Genomic DNA, 26,078 nt, shown 5'->3' on the forward strand with positions numbered 1-26,078 from the left:
TTCAGAACAGTATTTAAGTATGGAACCTTACAGAACACATCACTTTCACCCCTCCACCCACATCAAAGGACTTACAATTATCCTCAAATATGAAGTTTTTAAGCAAATGGGGGAAAGGAAATAGAGAAAGAGGAGATTGAGCTGAGTTCTGAGGATTCCTAGGTAGAAATGCAGCAGTCTTGTCTGTTCACTTTTTGTGTGTCTTTTCTTACAGTGTGCAGGAGCCTCTGTAGAGCTTCAAACTGTGACATACAGGCTTTCTCTACCATTACAAACTAAGACAATATGTCAATTTCTATAGATTGTTTGTATAAATATCATTCTAATTTTGAAGGTGTATCCATGTTACTTAATGTCACACATTTTTTGAACAATATACAACTGAAAATCAATTTTGAGCTACTTACATCAAAGTACATTTATACCTGGTATAAGATAATGGGCCATCTCTAAAAAATTAATTTTAGGCGTAAAGGTAGCAAATTGCTAAATAGTTGAGGCACAAGTTATCAGTAGGCGGATAAACAAAACTGAGATTATTACTTGCTCTCAAACCAGTTCTGCTTCAGCGATACAGAGCACACATACAGTATGCACTGTTACACCTGCACAGCTACAGTGACCCTGTGAGGATGAAATAAAGTGATCTCATTCATTGGTAGGATACTGGAAAAATGCAGTCAGTCTACAAAGGAGATTATTATGAAACACTCGTGTGATCTGTCACAGAATACTGCTAGAGTGTATGGGACTCATGCTAAATAGGGCAAATGGGAGATACTGAATGCATACCAATAAGCGCATCTTGTGTGGTCACCTGTTTGTTTGACTCGCAGGAGAGTGTCACGGAAATGCTCAAAAACCTCAACTGTTAGACATTTGAAGATGGGTACCAACTACCTTGCGAAAGCCTACTTACAAAGTTGCAGGAGCCAGTATTAACTGGGGACTGTGGAAATATACTTTTGCTCCCTATGTATTGCTCTCATAGGGACCACAAAGACATTTAGATTAATTTCAGTATGAACACATGCATTTAGGCAGTGATTCTTTTTTCTACGTGTACGTGAAAGGGATGGTTAGAAATACCAAGTACCTTCAGTCATGCACATCACATTGGTTGGTTCAAAATGTAGGACAACATCTGCATAAGAGTTTAGTTTCTGTATAAGCGTAAAAGGTAAAATACTTTTCTTTGAAGCAATATTGTATGATTTCAGCATGTGACATACATGAAGTAATGGTAAGTGTTCTATTGGATCCATCTTACAACTGTTCATATAACATATTTATAGTCGTTTTATTAATTAAATATATCCTCAAGTTAATTTTGAGTCCAAACCAAACAGTGATGTGAAAGGTTTCCCAAACACTATTTGTGGTCACATAAGGTACACACTCAGTTTTTGGCCTTTCATTGTTTTTTGAAACAGAAATGTATTATTCAGTTGTTGAATTGGTTCTTAAAGTTCAACACTACCCAGTGTTTCAAAAATAAAGGTTAACTTTATGGGGAAGTGGCACCGACCTGGGAATTCAACCTTCTTGACGTGCTTTCATAAGATACAAATTACATGTCACATAATAGTAACTCATTAAAGCTTAGCACCATGATTGTTATTCAGATAGTGAACTGTTAAACTCATAATATGCTTCAGTTGAGAAAATGCTGCTGACTGTTGCCAGGCAAATAGTCACAGGAAAACAGAGATTTCATGTGCCCCTACAGCACACATACAAGTTCTTTGTGACCACCACAACAATATGCTAGTTGTGTCTAATATGCTAATGACTGTGATGAGTTAGTTTGCAAATGGATATACATACCCCAAGAGGATGTCAGACAATGCTGTAAGTTAACAAAACTGTAGATATCTCAGCACTGAAAAAGTAATCATTGGAGCATTACTCTAGTGATCTGTTCTGATTCTTGTGAAAGAGACTGCATTTGAAGTATCATTATTCTGATGAGTTACTAAATAGGATATAAAATGTAGGAATATAGGAAAATTTTAAAGAAACTAAGGAGTTCAGGCAAAAAGTGTGAAATGATTATGAAAGAATAATGTTCAAGAGAATGACGAAAATGAAACTACATGTTCAAACAATGGAAACCTGAGGTTGGAATATCGACAGTATTATGAAAAGGATCAGTTGCTCCTCACCATAAAAATGACATGTAAGAAAATGCACACACATTCACAAAAGCGAGCACACCTCATTCATACTTCATAGCATAACTGTTACCTGTACAAATATACTCTCAGTAGCTGCGCCTCCATCAAATATGGCTGAAAAGTTGGTGTTTGAAAGTAGGCAATTTTAAATGGTATGGTCCATACCAAGTTTCGAGTTCAAATACTTGACTTACACTTTGATCACCAAATTATCAAGTATTTATGTCCAAATTGAGTATCATTTACTTAAATTGTGTACAGATAATCAGCTAGCGACATACTAGACTCAACTGATGATCTGTAATGAGATTATTAGAATGCATTAGCCTAACACTGAAGTAACTATTGAGAAAAGTTCACAGGTGGCAAGCAAATTATTAAGAGAGTCACAGATTTGTACTCTTAATACGCTGTCTTTAAGATCTAATAGTCAAATGAAAATAAATGCTATCTGCACAGTTATTATCATGTGGAAATATCACATTTCACTGTCTGACCCTATTGGAACAGTGTGTGTTAATGAAGTTTGACATAGTCCATGATATCAATTATACATTCACTGCCCAAGTAATCATTTAAAACAGTTGCTAAATTATAAAGCGAACTTCCGGACACAAAATTTAGATAAAACATGTTACATTTTCGGACTTATAAAATAAATTACATTATCTGCAGTACATTTCCTGGTATCATTGAACTTAGGTCTTGGTCTATTCAAACTCACTACAAACTGACTTAAAATAGCTTCCAACATACTTCTTCAATAGATTTACAATAATGAGACCTGACTTTAGCTATTGTTGTGTACTAGACTTTCACAAATTACAATGAAAGATTTACATTTCTGTGCAAATTAATACTAGAGGGAGATCTGTTTTAAAAAGAATTTTTAGATACAACAGTAGTTTCTATTTAATTATTCTGGCTAGTATGTCTAAATATGGGATTCAGTTTCAATAGAAATGTTTTTACTAAAGAAGCTAGTAACTCGAAACTAAATCATTGGAAATGTTGCTAACATATTTTTGTCATTAGCTGTATGGGTGGATGTTTCCTTGATTTATATATATTTTTCATCTACCTTTTCAGGAAGCCAGTAATCGGGTATGTTTAGTAATGAACAATGACAACAAAATCTGAAATTACTGATGTTTTGTGATTTAGCATAGCTTTTAGGCAAACTAAACTAACTATACTAATGGATTCTAGATAACCAAAGGAAGACATATTATGCATTTATGCATAGTCTTTTGCGATATGGTGTCATATTTTGGGGCAATTCAAGTCAGGCAAAACGCTCCTTTATTATTCAAAAACGAGCGATAAGAATCATAAAAGGAGCTGCACCTAGAGATCCATGTAGGGAAATTTTCAAGGAATATAAAATCATGACTCTTCCATCCATTTACATCTATGAAAGTATATGCTTTCTGAAGTCTCACCCCCAGTTTTCTTCTTTAAACAGTGAGTTCCATGACTATACAACAAGACAGAGTAATGAATTTCACAGAGAAGTGCATAAGAAAGCCCAATACAACAAGAGTGCAATATACCACCCAAAAATTCTCTATAGTGCTCTTCCCTTAAAAATAAAAAGGATTCAGCAGCTGAGCAGTTTTAAAAGTGAACTCAAAAGAATGTTAATCAGTAATAGTTTTTACAGTGTTAGTGAATATATGAATTCTTCAGAAAGATAGCGTGCCTTCACCTATCTTATAAGTTACTCATATACAAACTTGTGTTGTGGGGTAGACTCTTTTATGTACACACAAAAATTAATTAATCTGTCAATATAGAGTGTTATAATCATTGTTTCTTGTTGCTGTCCATTATACACAGAATATATGTAACTTATTTGTGTCCTATATTGTTACAAATTTATATCATGTAAGCTATAATTGTTTTGCCTATATATTTAATTCAGATTATTCACTGATAGTTTTTACATAATATGTTGTTATTCATATTTTTTCTGTATGTAACATATGACAAATCCCATATCATTGTACATGATAAAACGGGTGCTCAATAAACTAAACTAAACTAAACAATAGATAGTAAAGTTAAGTTGTAAAAGTTCTGGCTCAGTATCTGGAATTTTAGGTACTATGTGCATGTCATAAAAATAGCGTTATTGAAGATATCACAAAATTTGAAATAATTGCACTATGTTGCATGTACTCTGTAGCAACACCCTCAAATGGAAACTCTCTGGTCACTCCTTATATTAAAAAAAAAATCAAATGGATTATGTAACTCAGTAATGTAAAGGAGATGTTGAATATAGGATTATCCATTTTTGTATTATGTGTTTACCATGTTTCTTAAAGAAAAGGGAGAATAATACATTGTGTATGTACTACCAAAGAAAAAGGACAATATAATATGTGATAGATTGAAAAAAATTATTACCTAGTACAAAAAAACTAATTTATGCCATAAACAGATATTGAACATTGTGAACTAATACTTTTCATTCTGAAAGATAGTTCTTTTGTTGCACCTATGTAGTAGACAATGCACAGTAGAAGTATGATTGGTTTGGGGGCCTTATGTGCACTAACTAACCTGCAAAACATGGTTTTGTTGATATACGGAATTACTGATATCTTCAAAAGAAGCAATTCATTTGTATCTTAACTTCCCAATTCGCTTGCCTATTTTGCTGAACTCACCATCAGAAAAAAGAAATTAACATCACTCAGTAATGAAGTGCTACATTTGTTGCAAAAGCATTTATAGAGACAAAAAAGTAATTGTCTCAGTACAGTGAAATGTTCAAAAAGTATTTGAATAATGCTGCTGCATTAACTATGCTATTGCAACTTTTTGAGACTAACACTTGTTTCCAGTTTCTCATCACCACCATATTGGCACATTGATACAAACTCCAGAGAATCAGTTTCACTTCCTAAAAATATCACCTTGTGAATTAAAGGTGCTGGCAGATGATGCAAATTTTAAAAACAAATGGAAAACATTTATGCTTGGCAATTACTTCTACTCCCTAGATGAATTTCTGAATAGGTAGTATGTATGTGGCTGGGCTATATTAAATTTTTCTGTACATGAAGATAGACAAATTCTTGTAATATATACAGCCAGCATGTAGCCATATTTTTGTAAAGTAAATTCATCTTCTTTATAAAGCTACTGACATGTTCCATGTTATAGCGAGTTATCATGAATATGCTCCATGGAATACGCAAAAAACTAAATGAAACTAAACTAACCACCTTATAGCAAAAGATATTTAAGCCTGAAGGAGACTCCTTAATAGACTGTATTTAATTATAGGTATCTTTTCATGATTCCTTTATAGAGTGAAATGTTTTCAGATCAACATACTCAGCTCATTTTTTGGAGTACCAGTTAACAATTTCATAGTACTTCATAATGTTTAAATGTGTCTCCTTAAAATTAATACATTTTGAGTTGTGACACAGTTATTACACATAAATGACACATATGATTGCATGACTTGTGAAAGAAAACATCTGTAAATCTGTGCTGCCTTTTATCAGTTCCAACAATGAACTAACTTTCAATGGACAGCACAATCCTGGTATGAAGTCATTTTAATATAAGGCACAATGTCACTTAATTTCTTGAAGCTGTAAAAATATGTCAACAATCCCCATAATTAATTAGCAATTTTTAATAAGGAATGGCTCTGTTGCCCCTTGAGATGATATGTGTGTGACTCAACTCATTAATTGCTGTTTAGTATTGTTTCTTAAACCTTTGCTGTCATGTACCTGAAGAACAGCCCCTGGTTCCAAAAGCTAGCAGTTGTGTGGATTTCTGTGTAGATGTAGATATTGCTTGGTAACTCAAGTTTTAATCTAGCTGTATTTACTTGTAGCAGAGAGTTCTTTAATTTTCAGCACTATAGAATTATGATCATTTAATTGTGAATATTCCATTACATATATCATTAAAATTGTAATCAGCAACAAGAAAAATTGTATCACTATTTATACAGGGACATAAACACATGTTACTGAAAATATTTCAGTTGTTTTCAGGGCAAATCTGATTTATGAATACCAATGAACAGTGGCTTGCCTCTTTCATGTGTGTCTAAATTAGCACTTCCTGTATTGATAATATTAATTCTGCTGTCTGATATTATCATAACTTAATACTCTTGACAACAGCAGTTGTGTGTATGTGTGTTTTGTACCTTCTCCCAAGAACCATACAGAAATTCTGTTTGGGAGAAAACCAAGAGAGTAAACATTACTGCCTTGATGTTAGCACATGCCAATATTTTTTATACAGTTTAAAATTTGAGGAATATTACAGTACCGTTTTTCATTAGATCAATACCAGATTACATTACTGATGTTCTCATTCTCAATTTTTGAAACAGATGTTCCTACCCAATTTAACAACGAATACTGTTTACGAAATAAAAATCAAAGGAGCATCACATAGCATCTTCAACAAGGATCAGATACTGGGAGGGGAAGAGTCTGTATTGAAAAAAGTGGAAATACGACCTAATTGTGACAAAGAGCAGACATTCCTAGAGGAAACAGAAGAAGAATTGAGTCCTGGTGTTATTGCTGGCCTAGTGTGTGTGGGATGCTCTCTTGTATTTACTGCAGTTGGTTTCTTAATTTGGAGGTAATGTGGTTATAAAATAAATGAAATTAAATGTGTAAATTTAGATCTAGATGAGGAAATTATTTCCAAATGTTACAAAAGTATGGAAACCAATATAGCAGTAAGTACTGCCATGCATGCTACATAAAGTTTACTTGTTTTTTTATTTATTTGTACAGCTCCAAATTTACAGCATACACGTGAGTATTCAGGAACTTATAGATAAACACATAAGTTCTTCTGCATGAGTTTTCAAGATTTTTAAGTTTAGTTTCTGTCATGCGAACAACACTCTTTATGAGCCTGATTCACTAAATATTTTCCAGATATCAGAAATTATATCAGTTTTTATTTGCTCCAAATTGCAAAGGCCTCAATGTATTGTTACACAAGATGAAACAGTTTTTACCTATCATTTATAAAATATTTTCAGCTACTGTAATGTGCTTGTATTTTTGCCAGCTTATGTGTTATTAATGTATTTGTAAGCTTCCTCACTCCTTTTCTTTTCTTTTTATTCTGAGAGGTAAATGGAGTACTCTAGTAATTGTGTATGGTGTTCTTTATTGTGTATTGATTAAATCAGAGACCTGATTAAGCAAAAATCCACAGTGACTGCTTCGCTAGAGATTTCAAACTAGTAGTGGTGGTAGTGGTAGTAGTAGTATTTATCCATAGATCTCTTTTAGAAGTATACTGGACATGTCTTGGTATTACAATTTACATACAACAAAAATAAAATAACTCACATATACAGGCATTTACAGGCTTATGGGCCTAGAATGACAAGAATGGGACAGGTAGTCACTCATGGCCTTGTGGTAGGAATTATTCAGGCATTTGCCTGAAATAGTTTAGGGAGACCACAGAAAATCTAAATCAGGATGACCGGGTGAAGACTGGAGTCCCCACACTTATGAATACAAGGCCACTCTGTTTAAAACTGTGCTATCTCATTTGCGTCACCCCTAGCATACAATACTGCTTTAAAAAGAAGTGATTTAGTAATTAGAAAAAGCTAGTGCTTATTTTTCAACCGGTCACTGCACACACTACACACAATACACACACAATGTTTCATAACCTTATGCGCACTATGAGATTATGTCAACCATTTTGTGCACTACAACTTTCGATTTGCTAGCCTGAAAAACTGAGTAGGCATCCCTCTGTAATGAGAGAGATGTTTAACTCAGAAAGAGACTAAGGTATTAGTATGATAATTGCATAGCTTTGGGAGTAAGTTTTTCCAGATAAGGAGAAAAAAATAAGTATAGTGTGAAAGTGTAATGTGGAATGTTAGATGTTCTGTTATAATTATTATTATTTGTGTTACATTTTACACCAAACCTCTACACTGTGTCATCTAAGTAATCCTTCAGTGCACAGAATGGTAGGGTTAAAAGGTTTTTTTAACTACCTTTTTAAATTAGTTTGTTTTAGCAATTTTTTTAATATCCTTGGGAATTTATTGTACAGTTTCATTCTTTGGTGGAAAATTCTGTTTAAAACTTTATGTTTATACTTTCTTCCTAAATGTAAATTCAGTCTAAATCTTGCTCCATGCTCACAGACAGAGCTGTTTTCGCTGTAGTTTATGTTATTTTTTATGTGTAGAACTATTTGGTAGATGTATTCACATGGTGCACTTAAAATCTCCATTGTTTTTGAACAGATCTTTACAATGAGCTCAACTACTATTTTTATTGTTATTCTTATGGCCCTTTCTTGCTGTCTCACAGCTGTGGCCGATCATGACACTGGAACAGCTCAACAAAGTGCATATTGGTGCCACAGGTCAGGGAAGCTACCTTGTCCAGGTCACCACCAATGTCACGTGTCCCATCCCTGTCCAGACTGTTTCCTGCTCCACTCACTATCACTACATGGTCTTTTAAAAAACACTTACATAAAAAGTCCTCTATCTTAGCTGTGCATTTGTTTTGAAAATGCTGGTGGCGTGGTACATTGCTGCTAAACTTCCATGTAACTGAGGGTCTGTACATCACCCATGGCCACTGTCTTGCAGCAGCAGCACTTCCTTCTTCCTAACACTTTGCACATTCCTACACTTCTTAACATCGGATGAAGTGTGGTGCACATTTTTTAGTCCTGCCTTAGGCTCTTCTCTTCTTAATTCTCTAGTGGTAGATACCTGTTTTTAGGGTTGATAATAAAACTATCAGATTGCATTCTCTTTCTATCTTCTTACCAAAAGCCAGTTTCCAGTCAGCTTCCTCCCCTCTGTCTCCCTTGATCCTAATGAATTCCTTCCTTGCTTTCTCCAACCATGCCTGAAGAGCACAGATTTTGTTTTCCTTTTCCTCAATCAAACTATTCTTACAGCATACTCTGCAATTCCAGGAGGGAGCCTCTTTTGTTTTCCCAACATTCTCCCTACTTCATTCCCCACTCCCAAGTGAAAATGTTTCATATAAGACTGGGAACAAAACTAATCTCTGTAAACATTTATGTTGATATTATAAGACAATTCTCTTGGGGTAGAGCCCAATCAATCTTTAGCAAATTAGTAAGAAATTGAAATATTAGAGAAAAAAGAAATAATTATGTAACACAATACTAATGCAGGCGGTAGCTAAATAGGGCAATGTAGCATTGCATGTTACTGTAGATATCAGCCAGCATTTGCACACAGTTTCCTCTGGTACACATGTTCTTTCAGCATACTCCACAGGAAAAAACTTCAGAGACAGATCTTGGAAATAGTCCTAACCTCCTTCAAATAATAAATTTACCCTGACTTTGAAGAAGGATGTTATGTGTGCCATGTTGTGAGCAGACATGTGACAAGTTTCCCCACCTTGTTGGAAGTAGCCCTCCGTCTGATTGATGAGTGCATCAGAAATTTGCATGTACACATCTGTCCATGATGTTCTTCATGAGACTAGTGGAGTAAGAATGTATGACCATCATACTATACAACTTGCACCAAGTGTTATTGTCCCAATTTAATTCTCACAACAAAAAGGAGTGATATAGATATTAGAGTCAATGGTGTTGAGAAACAGTTGAAATTGCTAAAATTGAATAAAGCTCTAGGGCCTGATGGAGTTCAACAGCCTGATGGAATCCCTACAGGTTCTGTCTAAAATCTGTGACTGAGTTAGGCCCTCTTGTAACCATAGTCTACTGCAGATCCCCTGAACAAAAAACTACACCCAGTAGTTGGAAGGACACACACTTCAAACATGTTTACAAGAAGATCAGCAGAAGTGATGCATAAAACATGCTTCCATTATCCTTGACATCCATTTTTGTAGAACTGTAGAACATATCCTCAGCTCAAACGTAATGAGGCATCTCAAACAGAATGACCTCTTCCTTACCAACCAGAACGAATTTTGAAATCATTGATCATGTGAAACCCAACTCGCACTTTTGTCAAGTGAAACCCTGAAAACCATGGATCAAGGCAGTCAAGTAGATGCAGTATTTCTCAGTTTCTAGAAAGCATTTGACACCATACCACATTTACACTTATTGTCAATAGTACACTTGTATTGGGTATCCAGCAAAATTAGTGACTGGAATGAACCAATGAGCCTTTTTTGGTAGGAAGGACACAACATGTTATCTCACTCAGAGAGTAAACAGCAGATGTAGAGGTAAATTCAGATGTGCCCCAGGGAAGTGTGTTGGTACTTTGCTGTTGATGTAGTATATTAATGACCTTGTGGACAATATAAATAGTAACCTCAAATTGTACGCAGATGGTGTAGTATCTGTAATCAAGTACTGTCTGAAAGAAGCTTCATAAGCATTCAGTCAACGCTCGATAAGATTCAAAAGTGATGCAAAGATTGCCAACCCACTTTCAATTTTCAGAAATATAAAAATGTACACTTGGAAGAGTGTCACAGAGACACTGAGGAAAGTGAACTGGCACTTGTTTCATGTGAAACCCTGAAGCTGTGGATCAAAGCAGTAAAATAGACGCAGTATTTCTCAGTTTCTAAAAAGCATTTGACTCAGTACCATATTTGCACTTATCATCAATAGTACAATTGTATTGAAGATAGATGCAAACTATCCGGAGAAATTCTATGGACAGTTTCAAGGAACACCTTTAAATGATGAATCTAGGAATATGCTACAACCCCCTATGTGTAGCTCCCCTAGGAATCTTGAAAGCAAGATTATATTAATTGCATCAAACACAAAGGCATTTAAACAGCCACTCCTCCTGCACTCCAAGATGAATAGAATGGGAAGAGGTCCCAATAACTGGTGCAATGAAAAGCACCCTTTGCCATGCACTGCATAGTGGTTTGCAGACTATGGTTGTAGATGTAGATGTAGATGTAGATGTAGATGTAGATAAGATTTTTCATAACAGTTGCTTGGGTACCCGGTTGCCATGTCTGCATGTTTTGGAAACTGATACATTCAAATAAATGACTGACTGTGTTAACTATGTCATGTATGAGTACAACATACCCCTTTATTTTCAGCTGAATGTGTGACATATCACCACTTTACTTAGATACCTAAATAAACTTGGTTGTTTTTAACTGTCTTTAATATTAACCCACCGAACACTGATAACTGTAAATAATTGGGTCACCAGCCACACAATAAATGTTGACCCTGTGAGTTGAGGGTAGTTCACTAACTGTGACTCATCAGCCCTTGTGACTACACATTTCCTGAAAGCCAGCATCCGTTGAAAGGATAAACAAGCTGTAGGGATACCAGTGCTAGAAAATGCACAACAATAAACTAAGTTAACTGAACAGCTCTTCTGTTCATTTACATCTATTATGCACAGATATTAAAGAACATACTGGAATGTAGCAACAACACAAAATACCAGAAAGCACTTCACAGAAAGTAAAAACTCATTATTAATAAGGATATATCAATATATAATAACAATGAAGCTTCGTTATTAAATTTGAATTCAAAGCTACTGTATTATATAGTTGCCCAGCAATTCCTGTCTTTATATCATAACTTAGTTAATTGCTAAAACTTCACTAAGTTTCAGTAACACCATTAGTAACTCATAGATTCTCCTGGGAACTGATCACAGTAACAGAAAACCGTGGATCCTTGAGTCATTTACTGAACATAGTTCCTTCCTCTTATCCATAAACTACCCACCAAATGATGAGTTGGAAACTCATCAAAATGTTGCGACAACTGAATGCCAGAACTCAGCTGAGAACCCGAGAAAATTCCATTAATGAAATTTGCTGAGAAAGCCTACATTCCCAGGTAACTATGGATTCCATTCAGCACTATACCATGAGTCTACTTTTCACCACTCAAGGTAGGGTTCTGCACCCTATTCCATCTTGCAGCACTCCTATTGCAACATTAATATCTCTCATCACACTCCACATTCACCAGTCCACACTTGAGTGGTCAACCACAGCCTAACACCAACTGAGTCGCACTCATTTTCTGCTCCAGTACACAAACACACATTCTTGGTCACTCTTTTGACTGGTTTTCTTGTAAACATCCATAGAGACGTGATCACATTGTTCATGCAGCTCCCTTTTGGCCAGTGTTGCGGGTGCAGGATTTTGTGCACTAGCTTACCTCTCGATTATATCCCATAAATGTGGATGGGATTCATGTTGGGCAATCTGGGTGGCCAAATCATTAGCTCTAACTGTCCAGAATGTTCTTTGAATCAGTTGCAAACAATTGTTGCTTGGTGACATTGTGCATTGTCATCCATAAAAATTCCATTGTTGTTTGACCCCTCCTCCATTTACCAAACATGACCTTGTCTCCATAAGCTTCTTGAGTCGTGCACAAACTGATGGTATGATGGTTGATTTCTTCCATATTTAGTTCTGAAGTTTCACTAAGTCTGCAGGCTTCAATAAAACCATTTCACACACAGTGACTTCCCTTTGAGGAACAGGCATTTTTGTAGACTATATTTCACAGTATCTCATCCATCCATAGGGTACATGAAACACACAGACACAATGTAATTAAAAACTTAAATAACCACTGAGTACTTAGTACAAATCAGATGAGAAGATTGACTTTGTATCACATTTTTTGAAATTGTAAAGAGCATTAATGGATTTCCTGTATAATAGACAATAATTTGGGGACACCTATGAGAAATTACATAGTACAGTGAAGTGTGAACTTTCATATGCACCCTCATTACCTCTGTGCCACCAGGACATAAAACTGAAACTGCATTATACTAAATAAAAATTACCAAACTGTCATGAACCATTTTTTTATTGAAAAATAGAATATCTACATATAATTCCCTTACTTTCAGTTGGTGTAGATTTCAGAGTAGCTTCTTATCTTTATAGCTCCTACTGCTCTCCTATTTTATTTCAGTTCTTAGTGATATTTTTGTAAGAAACTTATGCACCATAAATCTCAACTGTGTAAGTAATTTCTTATGATATTGAGACAATCAGATAAAGTTAACAGCACAAAAGAACTGAAATTCACAATAAAAACAACTTATTTAATTTGCTTGTTTTTATATATATTAAATAAGTTGTTTTAATTGTAAATTTCAGTTCTTTTGTGCTGTTAACTTTATTTGATTTTCTCAATGTCTATGCTGTTTAATCACTAACAGCTGAAAAACTATTTAAGCACTGCACTTGTCATTGTAACCAGAAACTGGAAACCTTATGCATCATCATATGACTAGGAAACTCACCATTATAAATTTTTGTCTAGAAATAAACAATGAAGTAATAGTTGCCAAGACACAACAGATTTGCGGAAGTTACAACCCATTGGCAAATGAAACATAAACCATTAAAAGGAGCCCTACAGTAGAATGATTGACGGATGGTAGTATTTTTAATGCATGCTAGAAGATGATACTACTTTTAATGCATGATAGGGTTAATTTTTATTTTACAGGTCCGTCTTGGTCACATAAATTTTGTTTACATTTCACTATGACTGGTTTCAGCTACTGCTATCTTCAGATCATAAAATATTCAGATGTAGAATATTTTATGATCTGAAGATGGCAGCAGCCAAAACCGGTCATAGTGAAATGAAAAAATTTATGTGATCAAGACGAACCTGTAAAATAAAGTGCCAAAAATATGACCATGGACTCATTTTCAGACTTTATGGCTTCAATTGATAAATAGGATTAAATACAATAGTCTGTGCAGAGTAACATCACAAAAAAGTTCATCTAGCTGATCATTTGTACATTTTGTTTACCATCTAAAGGCATCAGACTTATGACAGATTTTTTTAAAAAAGATGTTTTTCCTTTCTGCAGATATTGTGCTAATCTTTTCTTCTCTACATCGCTACTATATGTAACACCCTCTGCAATTATGTTTAGCATATTCTGATACTTGCATTCCCCCTACAATATTTCCTCTCAACTCGTCTTTCCAGCCACAAATCCCTCTTATCCCACTAATCTACTTCTTCTTATGGAAATGGTTTTCAGAAGTCTGTTTTCCTCAATTCTCCTGCCCAAATGCTCTTCATTTTGTACTTTATGTACCTACTTAATTTTTGGTACCCTACTGTATTTAAAAGACTTGCAATTTCTTCTTCTCTTCTACTTTCGCAGTCTGAATGTCACTTCCATACAATGCTATGCTTATGTGAAAACTGAATATCAACAGAGCTCTTTTTTTTTTTTTAAGAAAGCATTCTTTGCCAGAATCATTCTACTTCTGATATCTTTCTTGCTACAGCAGTCTACTGTAATCTCAGAGTACAGATAAGATAAACTCTGTCTTACATTTGTTATCCATCAGTATTTGTCATCATATCGTACTACTTCATATCACAAAGATTTCACTGTGTTCCTTGATTGGCCGAGTTTCCTACCACAATTTTCAAGAAGAGCTGCTAGTACTGATCACCACTACTGAGTGCTCCGTAACAGTTTTTGCTTTGGGAAAAGTTTAATATTATTCAGACAGAATTGTTTTTGTGATTTCTAGGTGTTTCTGATAAGTAAATACATGTTTTGCCAGACCCCAAAAACAATCATTATATGCAGAACATCGGGGAGATTTTACTTCTAACAGTTGTGGATGTAGAGCTTTGTGTTCATGGCAATACCAACATTATACAAAGTTGGACATACATTTAGGTACCACAAGCTACTTCCTGTTGTATAATGAATCGATGTTTCCCGCTAAAGTAGAAACACTGACTTAACAAAAAAATATATGGTTCAGTTATTTTTCATTGTATGTAAATTTTGATTGTCTGTTAACATTTTCTTGCCTTGATTCACATGCCAGTAAGAAACTGAAATACTTAGTACACATTTTGCCATAGCTTTTTTATCACAAGAAACCTTTTTATTGTAACTAATAATTATTTTTAGTGTTTCATCCTAGTGTCCACGCCATAATGATGACACAGAGATGTAATAAGGTTTAATATTTACTTTAAATGTAACACCATTATATCAATTTCACAGATCACATTAACTAGTAGTACACCAAAGGTACCAGACATACACTGCAATGACCATACATTAAATGGTATACAATGCATTGAGGCCCAGCTGTTAAAATGGTGTCAACACATTGACAAATTAATTGAAAAGGCCAGTTCAGCATGTCTTCCACTTGGAAGTTTCTCCCAAGTCAGAGAAAATAATGTTACCTTGTTTTGCCTACTTTCTCTCCCTGTTGTCTTACAGAATTAGCTTTTGAAGCAAGTCAGCTGGTGTAAAGAAACAGTGAGCATTAAGAATATTGTGTAAAGTAGATAACTGCACTTTTTTCAAAGACCTCTTCAGATAGCTTCAAATTCTTTCATTCAGTTTCCAGCACATTTCTTGCTTAATGGTATCAGGGACAAATAGTGCAAATCAGTTTCAGATTAATTCTGATGTTCAAATTAATGCACGAAACAAAAATGGTTTTCAGGTAGACAATGCCTCCTTGTGTAAGTCTCCAGTGGGATTTCTGTATTCAGTGAGTTGTCATCAGATATAAAGTGAATAACTGAGAATCCCTGCAGAGCAAATAAAAAGAAAGGAATAACAAATTAAGATAATATTTAGCAGTCACTCTTTGTACAAGTTATATTATTAACTGCAGTGACTGAAAATTCTCATTAGTTGTGAGACAAGTGACAATGTTCATTGTAAATAGGCCTCTATTGTAACAGCATGCAGATAAGTGTTGCGACCAAGTAGTAGTAGTAGTAGTAGTAGTAGTAGTTGTTGTTGTTGTTGTTGTAGAAGAAGGGAAGGATCAGCTGCTCATTGCATCTGAAGAACAGTAGCTTCTTCAAACTAGTAGCTTACTTGCTCCTTTATTAGATTTGTTTACATTGCGCATAATTACAATTAGGATCATAGTTAATTGTTAACACAGCCTATACAATTAGTTGCTAACAGACCTATTAAAGTACATGTTGACTCCAGCTATATGCTTGAAGAACAATGAATGACAGTTGTTTATTGTCACAGGAAACCTTAATGCGTTTCACATCATGACATGGTTACACACACAGAAAATTTTTACTGAATATGTCTCCAGGCATGAAAGTTGGCAGTCATATTATTTATTTTACTATGAACAATGTAGGAAAAGATTGATTGCAACCTATTGTAAAGAAGATGCTTCAAGTTGCAGACAGATATGATTAAAAAATGCTCACATGTAGCTTTCAGCCACAGCCTTCATCAATAAACATACACACCCACACCCACCCACACACACACACACACACACACACACACACACACACACACACACACACACAAAAAGCACGTCTCATACACACAGGGCCGTCAACTCCAGCATCTCGGGCCGAAATGCTGGAGTTGGGATTTTTATGTGTGTGTGTGTGTGTGTGTGTGTGTCTGTGTGTGTGTGTGTGTGTGTGTGTGTGTGTGTGTGTGTGTGTGTCTTTGTCTTAACTGATGAAGGTTGTGTCCAAAAGCTGCATGTGAGTGTCTTTTAATCGTGCGTATGTCAACTTGACATGTCTCCTTTACAGTAAGTAGCAATCTGTCTTTTCCTGCATTGTTGATATTCATACGTGAAGTTTCCATTGTTTTATTTTACTATGAGTTGTGTTGGTTGCAGTTAGCAGTAGAGTTACTTACTGTTATTTTTATTTTGTAGAATAAGCCTCTGCTTGCATAATGACACATCAGAAATATTGGCGTATGGCACACTATACTAACAAAATTGTCTTATTATCTGTGCTACCTTGATAGTTGTGCTTTGTAAGCAATGGACCTCATTTAAAATGTTCTCTCTCTCTCTCTCTCTCTCTCTCTCTCTCTCTCTCTCTCATTCACAATGTAATGACCATTTAAAAGTTGAAAAATATTTATATAGTACAGAAACTGAACCTTTTTTCCTGTCTTACCTTGCAGTTCTTGGTGTTTAATGATAAGGAGGCATAAGATTATTGGCTTCAAATCCAAATATTAGTGTGCTCAGTATTCTTCTTCACAGAAAACAGCACTGTCAATCCCACAGTGTATTGTACCCCTTCATTCATTGTCTCTACTCATATTCTTTCCAATTTCTCTCAATCAGTGCTTCGTAGTACCCTTTGGACTTTTTACTTTTGTTGATTTTACATCAAAATACATCATTGCAGCAGATTTTGTCATAATGAAACTGATACAAATATGACACAAGTTAGTACAAAAGGCCTGGATTTCTTCTATAAATGACAGAATAGATTCTTCATCAGTCACGCTAATATAATTTTCTCAGGATTGGGTAAACTTACTCATGCTGATGAATGATACAGTCGCATACCATTTCAAACCCAAGGAAAAATATTGCATAGAGCAGAAAGAAGTCAAAATTTATGTACCATATGTAAATTTGTAGAAACTGAATACTGCAAAACACACTCTGACACTTCATTGCAGGCAAAATAGTTATAGTTTTGTGATTAAAATAACTCATCATTTGTATGCAGTTCCATCTGTCATATCTAAGGTGTTCTTGAAATCTGGTAGACTTGAGCTTTCTATTATCAAACTCCATTAATATTCAGCACTATTGTGTCTGATTGATTCATGTATAAGTTAACATGTCCAAATGTATTGTGTAAACAATATTTTATGTTGTGTACCAATCTAGTTTTACTTTGCATATTAACTTTTTGAGACAATAAAACACTATTCAGCAATATCATGGTATGCAAATTATTATTGCCAAAAATACTTTTCAGTGTTATTTGGAAGAATTTTCATACAATTAATTCAATAACTTGATAAATGTGTTTCTTGTGTTTTTCTTTTTATATTAGATGCATTATGGAGTAAAATGTGATGGCATGCTCAGGTAGCTACATGCTAATCCATAATGGTCATTTGCTTTCTTTGTGTTCTAAAACTTCTTTAAGTAATATTAAAATGTGGAACATCTCATATTATTTGATAGCAATGTAAATAAAGAAACTAGTAGTGTGAATTTAATTTTTATTCATGAGATATATAAGACTTCAGTATGTCATACTAAACAATTTCTTTCTTTACAGAAAATGTTTCCATGTCAATTATTATTATCTTGATGATCCTCCTCGAATAAATGCTCCCACACTCGTGGACTGGGATTCCCAGACAGAGCAGAAAACTGCCGTGCCCATTGAATTATTTGCCAAACATGTTATAAGTCTGCATGCTGATGGTGACATCGGGTTCAGCAAAGAGTATGAAGCTATACAGGCATCGTCAACCCAGGAAGAATATACATCAGAACATTCTCTTCATCCTGACAACAAGCAAAAGAACAGATATCTCAACATATTGGCATGTGAGTCAAACAAGTACAATCTCTAGAGTAGCATGTCTTATGTTGTAATGTATTTAAGTATTCTTCACAAAAAAGTGTGTGTGTGTGTGTGTGTGTGTGTGTGTGTGTGTGTGTGTGTGTGTGTGTGTGTGTTTTAAAGAGATCAGGCACATTTGCAATTAAATCTGTTATCCATTATGGATGAGAAACACTGTGACTGTGATGAATAAAGGTTACTTGAAATTACTGCAACCAGTTACCTTTTGTTTTGTTCTTCAATTTTTCTATTATTCCAGTACTGGTTTTGAACACCTAGCGATTCATCATCAGATGGTCCATATATTAATTTTCTGCAGCAGTGTGGGAGTCATGCAGAGTGATTACGAGGGTCGTTTGAAAAGTTCTCGGAGCAGAATAGAAAAAAGTACTTACATCACTGAAACTTTTTTTAAATTTTTCAATGTAGTCGCCTTGTGGATTAATGCACTTAGTCCAACAATGTTCCAGTGCCTTGATCTCATCTCGAAAATGAGTTTACTCCAGGCCTGCAAAATAGTTGTCAGCTCCGGCTATCAATTCTTCGTTTGAAGTGAATCTTCATCCACCAAGAAATATTTTCAGTTTTGGGAAGAGATGGAAGTCTGAGGGAGCCACATCAGGTGAATAAGGCGGGTGTGGCAACTATTCATACTGTGTAATTTTGCCATGGCGATGGCTTATGTATGCAGGTGTGCATTGTCTTGATGGAAGATGACTTTCTTCCTTGCTAAACCTGGCCGTTTTTCATGCATCTTTTGTTGCAATTTGTCTGCGAGGTTAGCATAGCATTCTCCAGTAATTGTTTGCCCAGTGGGGAGATAATCTACAAACAGAATCCCCTTCACATCTTAGAACACTGATGCCATGCCCTTTCCCACCGAAGGAATTGTCTTTGCCTTCTGTGGTGGCAAAGAATCAGCATGTTTCCACTGCTTTGACTTTTTTTTGTCTCTGGGGTAGAGTAGTGCACCCAAGTTTCATCTGTGGCCACAGATCAGCACAAAAAATCTTGTTCGTTCCTCCTAAAACGGGCCAAACAGTATTCCGATATGTCCATTCTCATGCATTTTTGATCCAGCGTCAAGAGTCGCGACACCCATCTTGCAGATGATTTTTTCATTCCTAATTCATCAGCTAAAATGTTATATAACCTTTCAGATGACATCTGGCAAGTGTGAGGAATTTCGCACACTTTCAACCGGTGATCCTCCATGACCATTTTGTGCACTTTTGCAATGATTTGTGGAGTAGTGACACATCTTGGCTGACCACTGCACGGATCATCATCTAAGCTCTCCCAGCCAAATTTAAATTCATGTGTCCACTTGGCAACAGTTGAACATGATGGAGCAGTGTCGCCCAGTGTATTCTGAAAATCGGCATGAATGTCCTTTGGTTTCATACCTTTCTTTGCAAAGTACTTAACCACTGCTCGAATCTTGATTTTTTTTCCATGTTCGCAAATCACTACGTGGGAACAACAACAGAGCAACATCACCGCCACAGCTCTCTTCCAAGAGCACTGACATGGCATGCGTTTACAGGCAACAGTCCAATGAATATCACTTGAACAACTAGTTGTGCTAGCGCTGATCTCTTGTGTCAATTCTGAGAACTTTTCAAACCACCCTCATAGTATCCGTTGGTTGGATGTAAGTGTACACAATATTCTGAAAAACATACTGAGATTTTTCCAGTGAGGTTAACAGGTAATACGTTCCACATTTTTACTGTCCCTGTTAATTCATATTGACAAAACGAATATTGCACTAGACTAGTTTGGGGCCATTCTATTGATTGGGCACCTAAAATTCGATTTTGAAAACCATTTTGTCCATAATAGGAAACAAACTGTTGCCATACATCAACAATGGGCATCACATGAAAGATCTGATGAGAACCATTTGTTTGGACTGACTACAGCTACACACTGCAAAAAAGAAATTGCAGATATCTGCCAAAACACCAGAGAAAATTTGCCTAGTGGCTCTAAGGAGAGACATTGTGTGTATATATCATGAGGAGCTGTGTTACACAGACCTGTCTAATAATTTGTAGACCCAGTTTTCCTGATGAAGGTGCAGATGTCCACGGCAGGGACATCACGAGACTTCAGAAGTATTGGAGTATCATCTTAGTCCATGACTGCCCAACTACTACTCATAACTTGTGAAGATTGGTCAGGGCTGCATCCTGGAGCTGCATCCACCTGTGATGGCATTTAAGATGAACCAATAGGATTGGATTCACATGACACAGGCAATGACACAAGTCCTCTTGTGTCTGTGGAGTGTTCCTCAAATACTTCAGTGACAATTTGAGAATAATAAGATGATGCATTGTGTTGCAGAAGATGAAGGTCACCTGTGGCCTGTGTATGTGAACATACAGAAGCACTTGAGCAGACAGTAGGTTCCTGTGTAGGCAGTGGCAGTGCCATGATTCCTATCTCGTCTCCAATGAGATATGTCACCTCTTACAATACTTGTACCCAATCATCAGTTTGTGCCATTGGGTCTGATGACTCAACAATCCAGAACTTTTGTTCCATGGTTTGAGTGCTGAATTGCAATATTACTCTGACAAGGCTATTTTCTGAGACCAGTGGTGTGCAGTGAACAAGCGGACACATGTAGGGCAGTGGCTCCTGTAATTCATGACGTGTTTATGGTTTCGGATGGTGAGGTTGCTTGCTGCTAGTTGTTGTCCAGCAGTGAACTGGCCAGTGCCTGTCTGCATTGTCGTAAATCTATTTGCTCATACAGTAAGTGATATTCAACATAGTATCTGCCATCAACTCAGTGATGCTGACTGCAGCTGATGCTGGCAGCAATGATTTTTACAAATTCAATGTTCTTGCACATGAAGAACACAGTGCTTAATTGATCTTGAAGACAGAAAATCATGTGACAGAGTATCGCATGACATGCATGAGGCACCCATGAACTGGTCATCAGCAGATGCTCTTGTGTTGTGCATCTTGCCTGTCATATGCTCAATAGTGGGTCTGTAGGAGTGATGGTATTCCAGTCGGAGGATATACCTAACTATTCTATTCATGGCATCAATGATAGTGCTCTCTCTCCAATACATCTCTCTCTAATTCAGTTGTCCATGTGTGTATGTTTGGGATCCATTAACCATAATTTCAAAGGTTTTTAGGCTACATCTGTCTCTTGCCACATTACAATCTCAGTATCCTTTCTTGGGTGGTGTTGAATCATATAATTTTTTCATAAGGACATTATTGCCAACCTCAATAGTTAAAATTATTTATTAATGAAGTCTGTGATTGCAGTTTTGGCCTGTGGCCATTTTCAAGGGGAAAATTGCAAGAATTTTGTACTTTAGAATGTATGTAAATATAAAAATATCAGTGAATGAACACACATTGTCATCACAAGATTCATTTCCATGTCCATGCCATGTATTCATTGTCTGATATTTTGAAATTTTTGCATGTGCTAAATCACAAAATTTTTGCAATGCTACACTTGAAAATGGCCAAAGTCCAAAATTGTGATTGTAGACTGGATTAACACATTATTTTAACAACTGAGAGTGTTAGTGATGTTTCTTCAAAAATTACTGTCTGACTTTTCCTTACTGTGTAGATATTTAGATTGAAACTGCTTTCTATGAATCACTTACATGTCAGGTTCATTATTGTTAAAAAAATCTGTTTCAGTGTCTTGGGCCAAGACTAAAGTCATTAGAGTCATACCACAAGCCAGTTCCTGACATGGGGAGATGATTAATGAAAGCTGTTTGAAGCAGAGCCTAAAAATGAAGCCTCGAGGAACTGCATTTTTAATTTTTCCCAGTTTTGAATTGAGTGTCACATTTCTGCCTGTTGGGGCACCTTTTTTGGTTTTGTACAACAGCCAAACTAAGAGAAGAGCATGTTCTTTATATCCCATTGCTATTATTTCTTTTCAAGATTGTGGGTCGTAGTAAAGGTCCTGTGACTATGATCAACCAGAGATTGAATTCCAATCATTTGGATTATTAAACTTAATCAAATGAACATATTCAGAGAATCATGTACATTATCTTCCACAAGGTGAATCCTGTTTATTACTCTGAAAGATACTGCATGGATGTAACAGCCTGGGCTTCTGTGAATGATGGATATTAAAATGTTATTTCTGAATACATTGTATGCTATGCCAAGTGAAAACTTGCTGATTACATGAGTCCCATAGCAACTGTCCCATAGAAAATTTCTAAAATATTCCTCTAGACTAGCATATTCATTTCGTTGTCATACTGAGAAGGTCCATCTGTTAGCATAATAAACACACTTTCATGCTGATCTGCATGATCATGTTCTTTAGCAGTTTTCCTTGCACAGTTTAGAAATTATAAAATTTCCTTTCATTTCTGCCTTGAATACAGATTGAAAAAATAACATAAAACATTTAAAACACGCACTATGTTTTATTCTCAGGTTACCTTTCACATACAGATAGTAATGTAAATGTAGGATCTTAATAAACAGTACACTTCACACAAGGATAAGACACTTTATAGGTGTACACAACAGGATAAATAAGTATTCTCTCATAATATACTATTATTATCCTGCGAATTCTTGCACTGTGGCAGATAGGAATGCAATGTCTGCTGGAGTATGCGGTCTTTCCAGTGTTGGTCATTCATGATGGTGCCAATGGATAGCTGTGCAGTGACCTGTGATCTGTCACTACACCACACCCCCACAAGGAAAAGAAACTAAAGAGAACTAACTTGAACTATGAAATGACTGCTGGCTCAAAACAGAAACACACTTTTCATCCGTAACAAGTTTCTGTTGTGGTTGGATGCTGGTGGATCGGCTGGTGCTGCGAGGTGACTGCTGCCTCTGGGTTGGCACTGGCCAGTCAGTTTACAGTTGGACAGCACTGCTCTGTTTGATATTACAGTGCTGCTGATTGTGGAATGGCAGATGTTATGCATTCAGTGGTAGCCCGCATTACAGTGCCTTTTTCTGCATGAAGGTAGACTGGCTTGTCCCAGTTGATGGACACTACTGTGTTTAGCCCTTTAATATGTGGACTGAATGTCATATCATTTCATCCTGTAACTGTGTGGACATTGACAATGGCCTTGCCACAGTGGATACACCGGTTCCCGTGAGATCACCGAAGTTAAGCGCTGTTTGGCACGGCCGGTACTTGGATGAGTGACCATCCAGCCACTATGCGCTGTTGCACTCAGCCTTGTGATGCCAATTGAGGAGCTACTTGACCGAATAGTAGCAGCTTCGCTCAAGAATACCATCATACCAATCGGGAAGCGGTGTGCTGACCCCACGCCCCTCCTATCCACATCCTCCTCTGAGGATGACACGGTAGTCGGATGGTCCTGGTAGGCCACTCGTGGCCTGAAGACGGAGTGCTTAACTGGTTGGACATTGGTAGGATGGTTCCAGTGATACGCACAGTGGGCCATATCAGTCAAAAACACTTTTTTGTTGCCATGTCATTGAAGATAAAAGTAACCTGTTTTTTGTGCCATGATGCAAAGATACGTCATACACCAGTTTCACTGGGGAGGCCTGCAGGTCTTTGTTTAATGTGCTACACAATCCCCAGTACTTAGAGGGTGTTGATCCGTGAATCCATCAGTAGCACATTGTAGTAGCCTTCAAGGAATGGTGTAGGTGCTCCACAATTCCACTTGCAAATGCATGGTGTGGTGAAGTTCTTGTCACATGTAATCCATAAAGTTGGGGCTCTGCATGAAATATTTCTGCCTGCCACTGCTGACCCTGGTCGGAAGTCACAGCCAAAACATGAAATCCGGCCGCGGGTGAACCCACATGCCTTATTCTCAGCAGTTTGTGTTTTCACTGGGAATACCTCTGACTACCTGCTGTATCTTTTGATTAGGCAGTACAGTTAGTTACACATGGCTGGTAGTGGTCCTACCAATCCACGTGGACATGTGAGAATTATGCCTCTGGATGTAAAAACTTGAGAGTGGAGCTCATACGTGATGTGTTACTTTGCACTTCAGCAGGGAATGCAGGCCTGAGTCCATGTATGGCACAGTCCTGTATACCAGACCATGGATAATGCTGTATTACTAATACCCCTGTATTTCAGAGATTCCTGGTTCGCTGAGCCCATGTAATGTGCTGAAAACATGTGATCATAAAAGGGCAGGCATTCACAGCCGCTGTTGACCTGCTGACTTGTCACAGTATATCATTTCCTCTATGCCTGGCACTGAAATGTGGCACGAGTTCAGGGCAGTCTTGCCTGTCAGCAGGTCATTTAACTCCTCATTGTCATTTTGTGCTGCTGCGAAATCCACAAGTGTGGAAATGCTGTTCGCTGTAGACAAAGCATCAGCAGTTCCATTTTTTGACCTGCTAACATGCTGAATGTTGTGATCAGACGAAACTACTTTCATCCAGCCACAACTGTGGGTTATTTTATCTCTCTGGGAGAAGGCACATCAAACTAGAAGACATGAAATATTACTTCACTTTACTATATAAATCAGTAAAAAATTTACTTAACTTTGAACACTTCCTTGCCACAGGAGTGCTGAATAATTTAGAACTGTCATTGACTAGCAAAGCAACACTTGATGCATTAATTAACAAACTGTTTTCTGGCAATACAATGGTCAACATTAACAACACTAAAAGTTCATCTGAAACTTTAACTACTCATTGGTCCTTGATGATGATGGTGTCTACTGTTGCTGAGGTCTCAAACTGGCTTGAGCTCTTGCATTCTCAATACTGTATTGACCTCAACATGAGAGAACTTCTGTTGCTGAGAGGGATGCATTGTCTTCTGGAGCACCTCTCAAGCGTCATTGTGGACTGCATTGAGCCCTCAATAGCTTCTGTGGTATCAGTTCACATTGGCAGTGCGGGATAAGGAGGCCAAGAAAATCACTAGTGGGGAATCGGCAATCAAATGCACATGGATAGTGTGGCTTGCATGAGGCTTCTAATGCTGCCTGTAATTACAACAGGTGTGCAACCAGACATTTTGGGGCTCTCAAGGATGGCAAGGACAGCCCAGAGTGGTGCCTGCACATTAGCAGCTCAGGGTAAAAACCAATGTTAAAAGTTTATCACCACCAGGTACCGATGTGTTTGGCACACCTTTTTTTGGGCCAGATAAGATGTAAATGCAGTTATACACTCTGCTAGTGGATACATACTGGTCAAGGAAAACCTAAAATCCCAGGACTGGCACTTTGTTAGCACCAATGACACATTTAGCCAGATTTATGAGGAATCTGTAGAACCCTTGGAAAACTATGGCTAGATGTCTTCCGTGTTATTCTGAGGATGATAATGCCACCAACACATCATCTGTGTATGCAAAGCAGAAGTCTAATCACTGAAAAACTTCATCAACAAGGCACTGAAAAGTCAGTGCCTTGTTCTGTAGGCCGTACAACATGTATGGGAAATCAGATGCTTTGAATGTATATTTAAAACAAGCCATACCAGTTGTCGAGATATGTGCAAATGCCAATACGCTTAAAGCAG

General features: G+C 36.7%; 1 protein-coding gene across 2 annotated transcripts in view; it reads left to right on the forward strand.

The window, feature by feature from the left end:
* LOC126469893 (tyrosine-protein phosphatase 99A-like) overlaps positions 1 to 26,078 on the forward strand; it is a 483,039-nt gene that overhangs the window by 319,733 nt on the left and 137,228 nt on the right. For both annotated transcript variants that reach the window (XM_050097234.1, XM_050097235.1), the window contains 2 exons: positions 6,553 to 6,809; positions 18,264 to 18,538. In XM_050097234.1, coding sequence (XP_049953191.1) covers positions 6,553 to 6,809; positions 18,264 to 18,538 — 532 coding nt within the window. The remainder of the gene's footprint in view (positions 1 to 6,552; positions 6,810 to 18,263; positions 18,539 to 26,078) is intronic.

Source organism: Schistocerca serialis, chromosome 3, assembly GCF_023864345.2.
Source record: "Schistocerca serialis cubense isolate TAMUIC-IGC-003099 chromosome 3, iqSchSeri2.2, whole genome shotgun sequence".
NCBI classification, from domain to species: Eukaryota; Metazoa; Arthropoda; class Insecta; order Orthoptera; family Acrididae; genus Schistocerca; species Schistocerca serialis.